We start from the raw sequence: 9966 nt of genomic DNA, 5'->3' as shown, positions 1-9966 counted from the left end.
ATCGGGCCCTGAAGCAAGGATATGCATTTTCTTGGTACCATTTGAAAGGAAACACTTTGAAGTTTGTGGAAATGAGAAATGAATGTAGGAGAATATAGCACATTTGATCTGGTAAAAGATAAAACAAAGAAAAAAACAATTGTTTTTTTGTATTTTTTGTGCCATCATCTTTGAAATGCAAGAGAAAGGCCATAATGTATTATTCCAGCCCAGATGCAATTTAGATATTGGCCAATAGATGGCAGCAGTGTATGTGCAAAGCTTTTGTCTGATCAAATGAACCATTGCATTTCTGTTCAAAATTTTGTATCAAGACTGCCCAAATGTGCCTAATTTCTTTATTAATAACTTTTCATGTTCAAAACTGTGTACTCTCCTCAAACAACAGCATCGTATTATTTCACTGCAATAGCTACTGTAAATTGGAAAGTGCAGTTAGATGAACAAGAATTTAAGCTTTCTGCCAATATCAGATATGTCTATGTCCTGGGAAATGTTTTTGATACTTACTACCTCATGCTAATCGCTAATTAGCTCAACGGTCCCGCAGGGGACCCACCAATCCTGAAGAAGTTTGTACTTTACATCACTGTTGGTGCGTGTGCGCACGTGTGTATGTGCAAGCGCATTTGTCCTCCCACACTCGGTCCCGGCGGTGCGCGCGCCCCCGATCTCGGCTGAGAGACTCCGCTGTGAAGTGTGGTCATGTGACCGGCTCGCAAAACACAGCCAGACGGTTTCAGGAGACCAAATGCCAGCTTCATTGAAAAAGCTCGGTTATCGAGAATAGAGACAGGAGGGACAGACGTTTCCAGTGTGCAGACACACACATAACAATACACAGAAAACTCTGGGGAACTCGGGGAAAAGGACATTTTCACAGCCTCAAGAACTTCGGTAGGAGAAAGCAGAAAGAAGACCAATCGTTTCAAATATAAATCAAGGACAGTGGACGCGCGGGAGTTGATTATTCATTCCGATAACTTGTGGAATTATAAGGGTAACAAAAAAATTAAAAAACTACCTCTCCGCCATTTCATATTTGTATTAAATTGTTCCTTTTCTTTTTAATTTTATTTTATCACCTGTCCTCTGAAGAGCTGACAGCCAGACGGTGTAGTAGAATTGCAGTGCAGTGCGTAAAGAAACTGAACGCAGCACCAGGAGACGGAACAGCTCACTGCGTTTACCAACAAGAGACAGTGAGGAGGAGTGAGAGAGAGAGACAGACTGATTTTTTTTTGTATTCTTGTATTTTTATATCATATTTATTAATTTATAGCCTGCGCGAACATATTTTTTTCCCAATTGTTGGTTCTGTTTGGGTCAGATTTTTTTTTCTTCATTTTTTGGAATATGGTTGGGGAAATGGAATCGAAGGAGAAACCTAAGCCCACCCCAGACTATCTCATGCAGCTCATGAATGATAAGAAACTGATGAGCAGCCTTCCCAACTTCTGCGGGATTTTTAACCACCTCGAACGGCTGCTTGATGAAGGTAAACTTGGGATCAATGTGTGTGAATAGACAAGCACTCTAAATTGAGGTTACACATATGGTAGGGTATGCGCATGGATCCTACAGACCGAGTTTCTCATAGTGAAAGCGCAGTCTCCCTTCCTTTTTTTTTTTTTATTTATTTTTTACATAGGACGGCGTTGGGAGTATTTGTTGCTTTCTGTGGACTGGAATCATGAGCCATACATTTTACAGAGGCGTGAATGTGTTGACATAATTGGAAACATAGTTATATCAATGCAGACACAACAGTAGGCTAGTTTACAGTTCTGAATGGTTGCAAATACCCTGGTTTGCATTCGTTTTACTCAAGCCTCCTAACCTTGAGGCGTTTCACTTGAAGAGTACACCGATACTTTTATTATTTTATGTTGACATTAAAAAGAGGATTAAACAGGTGAAACCACATAGCCTACCTAAATATAAATACATAAAATATATAAATATATAATCTGATTGGTGATTCACATATTCTCCAGAGAGTTATTCTAGAGTTAACCTAAACTGGATATAGCATTTGGACTCAAATTCAAGTTAATAAGTCATTAATGCACGAGGTGGCAGAGAAAAATGACATCTGTTTACATGTGGAAAATATTTTTTTGAAGAAATGTTTAAATCTCTATCTGATATGGTACTTTGTCCCTACACAGCTAATATTTGAAGCAGTTGTACTGTTACCCTCACAGCACGATGAAGTGAAGAAACATTTCTCACTCAGCGCATCCAAACCGTCTTTGGCGCATGCTATTAGGCCAAAGTATATTTCTGTGTTTCCTGTACTTCTGTGTCAACAATCATCATCATGAAGTGTATATTCTAGAATCTAGATGATATAGGCAATAATGTGTGGGAGTTAGAGTACTAGAGAGACTATTGGGGAATTTGGTGGATTAGGCGCCAGGGGGCTGGCTCCCACTGGGTTTATCCTTCATCTTCTTCTATCTTCCATCTCTTTGGGTAGCCAACATCTTCCCCCCCCCCTGACATTCTGCTGCTATGTTTCACCATTTCAATTATTTAGGCTTACTAGACTAGTTTATAGACATCAGACTTTTAAATGGGCTCATTAGAGCGAGGTTTTATTGGACGTGGGGAGTCTTTTGAGATTAGGACAGGGTTTTATGCTTTTCAGTTCATCTCCAGAGCATGTAATACCGTTCACTGTGGTAACCGCCTTGCTTCGCCTCCATAGCCTATATACCAGCAATTTCAGAAATGTTTTGGTGATTTCGGAGTACGGTTTCTTTAGTGTGCATGTAAAGCGAATTTGTTCATTTAGTTTCTTTAGGCTATTCTATTAGACGATTGGTTGGGGGGAAAGTGTCGTCTTATCACATGAACATTTTTAAGAACACTTAATGAAGGACTTCTAGCTGCCCATATCAAATCAACGGGTGCGGAAAACAAGTGCTTTCTGTAGGTTTTTGCTGTCTGGCATATTCATCCGGTCAGGGGAAGGTTAGGCCTATATGCTGCAGCTGATTTGGGGCTAGGCCGTGACGGGAGAAACAACACACCGAATGTAGCCAAAGTTAAATAGTAGTCTGTGCATATTATTGTCAATCTGCCATGTCATATGTTCATGAATCTTCATCCTTACCATTGGATTATCAGCTCAGACGAGAGACCCACGGCCTCAACCCACGTTCTTGCGGGGTCTAACCTGTCTGAATGTGCCGGTTAATCGCAGACGCACTCTCTCACAAGTTTTTGCTTTTCGCGTTGGTCTTGGTCTGAGGCACCAGTGCTTGATGGAGCTGCAGGCTGTGCTGGTGTGAGTGAGGGGCGGGTCGAAGGATGCTGGATTTGGGTGGTGCTGGAACACAGCTGTGTGTGAAGCAAGACGATCCCTTTGCACAGCACTCCCACTCATCTGGAAAGCCTTGCGTATTTATTCCACACTAAGTCACAGGACAGACTAGAAAAAGGAACATCATGTGAATACATTCCCAGAGACCATACAGATGTAGGATCTTCATTTGAGCCAGTTTGCCACAGCATGAAAATACTCCTGGAGTAACAGGAAATGGTTTAGAGTTCATGGACATTTTTTTTTGTAGGAGTTGATGATACGTGATACGTGTGTCATTTGGGCAAATCAAGTCAGACATTTTAAAGTGGAAATTACACCCTTTAGAAGCCTTGTTAAACCTTGAATACACTACTCCTGCAATGCAGAAAAACTATCATTTCTGAGTGTTGCTGTCTGTTTGTGTCTTCCTGTTAGTCTGTTCTGTATGTGACTGATAAGGTAGGTCATTATGAGTGCTGTGCTGTGACGTGCAGACAGGCAGAGAGATGTCTAAGTCAGTACATATACCTTCTGATCAGAGGGAGGAGGGAGACACTGGTTTCACTTCCTCTATTAAACTCAGCCCTGACTACCAATAATACTACAGACGACATGTAGTTAAATATAGTGGAATCAGCCCCTGCCCATTCCCCTTAGCTCTTTATGCATGTTTTATCTGATCAATAGAAATAGCATAGTTATTCTTCAATCATTGATTTAGCCTATATGCCACGTGCATCCACTGCATGCGTACTGGGTTAGTAAGGGACATCACAGTGTTGCAGGGATACAGTGGGTTTGATTCTGTTTGTCTGATCTGACGACACGTATTTGTCTGAGTGTCGGGTAATGTACAACAACATACAATCTGATTTTGAATAGGTAGGGCGAATTCACACATACAATATCCTCATTGCACTAGTCTGCAGCTGTGCTTTTCTGTTGCCAGTATCACCCGGGCAACGGTAAACCACTGGCTTCTGCAGACGTCAGCGCTATTCCGCCTTCTAAAGTCCGGGCTGGCGCATAAAATATCGTCTGCAGCTTGTGCTTGGCCTCAACATTGATCATACGTGACGCTCCAGGTCGGTGTTTTCTTCTCCCCTCCGTTGTGATCTGCTGTAGTGTGCGGTGAAGAATGAAACTAGATCAATGAGTATGGTGATGGAGGGCTATATCTCAAGCCCAACAGAGGACACGCTTTATAGGAGATAGTTGTCTGATAGCCCCAGTCCACCTGTGTGTATCGGCTGCGAGTGGCAAGTGATAATAGAGGAAGTCTGTGTGGGGAAGGGAGTGTGTGCCTGTGTGTGTGTACTTACATATGTGTGTATAATCTGTCGCCTTTAACAGCCTCCTGTTATGATTTTCTATACTGAACAACAATATAGAGTTACAGTTCATATAAGGAAATCAGTCAAACAGTCAATTGACTCCTTAGCAACCCCCCCTCCTCCCGACGATCCTGCAGGTGAAGAAGCCCGGATGTGGAGGTCCTGGGCTGGCTAGGTTACACATGGTCTGCGGCTGTGAGGCTGGTTGGATGTATTGCCAAATTCTCTAAAACAACATTGGAGATGGCTTATGGTAGATAAATTAACATTCAATTCTCTGGCAACAGCTCTGGTGGACATTCCTGCAGTCAACATGCCAATTACACGCTCCCTCAAAACTTGAGACATCTGTGGTGTTGTGTGACAAAACTGCACATTTTAAAGTGGCCTTTTATTGTCCCCAGCACAAGGTGCACATGTGTAATGATAATGCCGTTTATTCAGCTTCTTGATATGCCACACCTGTCAACTGAATGGATTATCTTGGTAAAGGAGAAATGCTCACTAACAGGGATATAAACAAGTTTGTGCACACAGTTCTGTGATTTCTGTGATTTTTTATTTCTGCCCATGAAACATCAAATCAAATCAAATCAAATTTATTTATATAGCCCTTCGTACATCAGCTGATATCTCAAAGTGCTGTACAGAAACCCAGCCTAAAACCCCAAACAGCAAACAATGCAGGTGTAAAAGCACGGTGGCTAGGAAAAACTCCCTAGAAAGGCCAAAACCTAGGAAGAAACCTAGAGAGGAACCGGGCTATGTGGGGTGGCCAGTCCTCTTCTGGCTGTGCCGGGTAGAGATTATAACAGAAAATGACCAAGATGTTCAAATGTTCATAAATGACCAGCATGGTCAAATAATAATAAGGCAGAACAGTTGAAACTGGAGCAGCAGCACAGTCAGGTGGACTGGGGACAGCAAGGAGCCATCATGTCAGGTAGTCCTGGGGCACGGTCCTAGGGCTCAGGTCCTCCGAGAGAGAGAAAGAAAGAGAGAATTAGAGAGAGCATATGTGGGGTGGCCAGTCCTCTTCTGGCTGTGCCGGGTGGAGATTATAACAGAACGTGGCCAAGATGTTCAAATGTTCATAAATGACCAGCATGGTTGAATAATAGTAAGGCAGAACAGTTGAAACTGGAGCAGGAGCATGGCCAGGTGGACTGGGGACAGCAAGGAGTCCTCATGTCAGGTAGTCCTGGGACATGGTCCTAGGGCCCAGGCCAGTTGAAACTGGAGCAGCAGCATGGCCAGGTGGACTGGGGACAGCAAGGAGTCATCATGTCAGGTAGTCCTGGGGCATGGTTCTAGGGCTCAGGTCCTCCGAGAGAGAGAAAGAAGGAGAGAAGGAGAGAATTAGAGAACGCACACTTAGATTTACACAGGACACCGAATAGGACAGGAGAAGTACTCCAGATAAACAAACTGACCCTAGCCCCCCGACACATAAACTACTGCAGCATAAATACTGGAGGCTGAGACAGGAGGGGTCAGGAGACACTGTGGCCCCATCCGAGGACACCCCCCGGACAGGGCCAAACAGGAAGGATATAACCCCACCCACTTTGCCAAAGCACAGCCCCCACACCACTAGAGGGAAATCTACAACCACCAACATGGGACCAACACTTTATATGTTGAGATTATATATTTTTTCAGTGTAATTTAGGTCTCACACGTGTCATAATCAAAGCTATTCAGCGTGAATTCGCTATTAGTTGGTGTTTTTTTGCTCCAGTGACGTTCAAGTGTGAATGCCTGCTTGTGAGTCATGGTTTTAGAATGCTGATGAGGAATCTCTGCAATTCAATTTCACTCCATGAGCTCACTCTGGGTTAGGGATTTACATTGTCGTCTGTGTCAGTGTGACTGACGGGGTTTGAATCCGGGTAATCTCTGTGCCACAAGACTACGTTAGCCCTCTGAGCTATAGCCTAGGCATTAGCTCGGGGAACACAGGTGTCCAGCAAGGTAACTCATCACCGTACCTCCATTGTTAATCATACTAGATAGGGGTGTCCTAGGCAGGCGATTACGTCCGTTTCAGTGACGTTACTACCGAACCGTGTCTAGATGTTCATGGTCAGAACGTATCAGTGACCATATGACTGAGGTAAAAGTTGTCCCGGTCGGTACTGTTCGGGTGTGTGAGATGAGTCATCTGAGCACTGAACCCTGAGCTGTCACCTGTGAGTGATGTTCCTGTGCAGTGGCCCGGGGCAGACGACGCCGCTGAGTACTGAATGCACAAACCCAGGCCGTTGTTAGTGCAGATGAATGCTCTCAATGGACAGTCAATGCAGCCAGCCATGCAGGGCTGCTCCGCTCTGTAACAAAGGTGATGAATTGAATCACTGCTAGAGGTACTCAGGTACTCTAGTATGTTTGTCCCAGCCCCTGACAGTCCAATACACACTCAAATGGAGGGGAGGAGAGGAGTGTTGCAGAGATACAGATGTGAGAGAGCACAGTAAGGTCAAGGCACTGATGAAGTACATTTTTGGTGTGTGTATTCTCCCCCCACTGGGTACTGCTACTGTATTTGTTGTTAAACCAAAATTATTTGCACACATTAACTGTCTATAAAGTGTGTGAAAGCCAGTGGTGTAAAGTACTTAAGGAAAAATACTTGAATGTACTATTTAAGTCATTTTTTAAACTAGGCAAGTCAGCTAAGAACAAACTCTTATTTTCAATGACGTCCTAGGAACAGTGGGTTAACTGCCTGTTCAGGGGCAGAACGACAGATTTGCACCTTGTCAGCTCAGGGGTTTGAACTTGCAACCTTCCAGTTACTAGTCCAACACTCTAACCACTAGGCTACCCTTTAGGCTACCCTCTACTATTTTACTATTTATATTTTTGATGACTTTTACTTCACTACATTACTATATAAAATAATGTACTTTTTACCTTTTTTCTGACAACCAAAAGTACTCGTTACATTTCAAATGCCTAGCAGGACAGGAAAATATATAAAATTCATGCATTTATCAAGAGAAAGTCCCTGGTCATCCCTACTGCCTCTGATCTGGCAGACTCACTAAATGCTTCATTTGTAAATGATGTCTGAGTGTTGGAGTGTGCCCCTGGCTATCCATATATATTTTTTAAATTTATTATTGTGCCATCTGTTTTGCTTCATATAAAGAATATTAAAATGTTTTCTACCTTTATTTGAAACCAAATACTTTCAGACTTTAACTCAATAGTATTTTACTAGTTGACCTTCACTTTAACTTTAGACGATTTCTATTTTAAGTATATTAAGGTATCTTTACTTTTACTCAAGTATGACAATTGGGTACTTTTTCCACCACTTGTGAAAACTAATTTATCCTCATTGAGTTAGTAGCTAAGTGTTATTGTCTTTTCTATTGGTACAGACCACTAGCACCCTGGGAAATCACATTGAAGAGTGAACATGCTTTTACTAGAATGACGGTTAACAAGAAACAACCCACTTGGCACAGACGTCAATTCAATGTCTATTCCATGTTGATTCAATGTCATTTTGTTGAATTTACGTGGAAACAACATTGATTCAACCAGTGTGTTTCCAGTGGAAAGTTGACTTCCCCTGGGTAGTTAATGTTTCTCTAGCCAGACAAGAAGAAGACTAACTAGAGTTCATCAAATGTACTCAGAGTCTTAGACAGACAGAAGCAGACTGATGTCAGCGAATGGTAATCACACACAGAGGGATGATTCCAAGGTCTCCTTTTCGCCATTAAAAGTTGTGGACGGATGCAGTTTGATCTCAGGGCACTCTCTATATCTCTCCATAAGTGTAGCTCTCTGTGTCTGCCTCTGCTTCACTGTCTCTCACTGTCTCTTTCACTCTTCTATGTCTCTCTGTCTGTCTGCCTTGACCTCTCTCTCTTGCTCACTCGCTCGCTCGCTCTCGTTCTCTCTCTAGCATCAAGGAGTCCCAGAGAGACAAGAGAATCCTTCCAGCTCCTCTCACAATTAGACAAAGTGGTCCTATTCATCACATAATTGGAGTAATTCATTATTTCAGAAGTGAAGTGGAGTTGGGTGTGGGGGCGGGGTCAAAGTTAATTTATTCAGAATGAACTTGGATCCTGTCCCTGTGTTGTGGAGTAACGATCCCGTCTCTTACTTACGACATGCACTGCAGCATTAGGATGAACGGGGAAAAGTTCACTTAGGGATAAGTATGGTGAAGATGATGGTGAATTTTGACCTGGTTATTTGATATGGTGTGTTATTGTCTATGCAGCAGCAAAACCTGTGATATCCCTTGTGTGTGTTTAAAAAGCACATCTTACTATTGAGTCTGTAGGTATCAACAGGTTAGTATGAGTACCTGAACCCAAGTGCTGTGGCAGATAGACTATCAACTTTAGTTAAACAAACCTCATGCAATGATAGATCTTCGCTTTGACAGTAGCGTTCTAGGTTCAGGGGTGTGTATTTTCACCACAGGAATGAACCGGCGGTGGCGCGAAAAGGCTGGGTTTTGATGAATAAACAAGTTATGGGTGTGTCAAGACTTGGCTCCTTACTGGCCAATCAGAACATGCTCCATGGCTATGTGATTGCTTCAAGTTGTGTATTTACAGTCTTTTATCCTATTTGCGTTCTCATCAGCTTGAATGTTAGTCCGTTATAGCCTAGTTCGCCCCATATTTGCTAAATATGTTGAACATGTTTATAGTACATATTGTTGTGCATTGAGGACGTCGTCCCCACAGTGACAGTACGTACATACCCCAACCAGAAGCCATGGATTACAGGCAACATGCACACTGAGCTAAAGGGTAGAGCTGCCACTTTTAAGGAGCGGGACTCTAACCTGGAAGCTTACAAGAAATCCCGCTATGCCCTGCGACGAACCATCAAACAGGCAAAGCATCAATACAGGGCTAAGATTGAATCATACTACACCGGATCCGACACTCGTCTTATGTGGCAGGGCTTGCAAACTATTACAGACTACAAAGGGAAGCACAGCCACGAGCTGCCCGGTGACACGAGCCTACCAGACGAGCTAAATCACTTCTATGCAAGCAACACTGAGGCATGCATGAGAGCATCAGCTGTTCCGGACGACTGTGTGATCACTCTCTCCGTAGCCGACATGAGTAAGACCTTTAAACAGGTCAACATACACAAGGCTGCGGGGCCAGACAGATTACCAGGATGTGTGCTCCGGGCATGTGCTGACCAACTGGCAGGTGTCTTCACTGACATTTTCAACATGTCCCTGGTTGAGTCTGTAATACCAACATGCTTCAAGCAGAACATCATAGTCCCTGTGCCCAAGAACACAAAGGCAACCTGCCTAAATGA

At 43.2% G+C, this 9966-nt stretch overlaps 1 protein-coding gene across 3 annotated transcripts in view; it reads left to right on the top strand.

Annotated features, from left to right (window-relative positions):
• Window positions 1–737: 737 nt before the first annotated feature.
• Window positions 738–9966, top strand: part of LOC124041359 (protein quaking) — a 108916-nt gene continuing 99687 nt past the window's right edge. For all 3 annotated transcript variants that reach the window (XM_046358865.1, XM_046358864.1, XM_046358863.1), the window contains exon 1: window positions 738–1498. In XM_046358865.1, the coding sequence (XP_046214821.1) occupies window positions 1357–1498 (142 nt within the window). In that variant the 5' untranslated portion in view covers window positions 738–1356. The remainder of the gene's footprint in view (window positions 1499–9966) is intronic.

This window comes from Oncorhynchus gorbuscha, linkage group LG08, assembly GCF_021184085.1.
Source record: "Oncorhynchus gorbuscha isolate QuinsamMale2020 ecotype Even-year linkage group LG08, OgorEven_v1.0, whole genome shotgun sequence".
NCBI lineage: Eukaryota > Metazoa > Chordata > Actinopteri > Salmoniformes > Salmonidae > Oncorhynchus > Oncorhynchus gorbuscha.
Note: the sequence above shows the minus strand (reverse complement) of the source record. Positions and strands in the feature narration are given on the sequence as shown.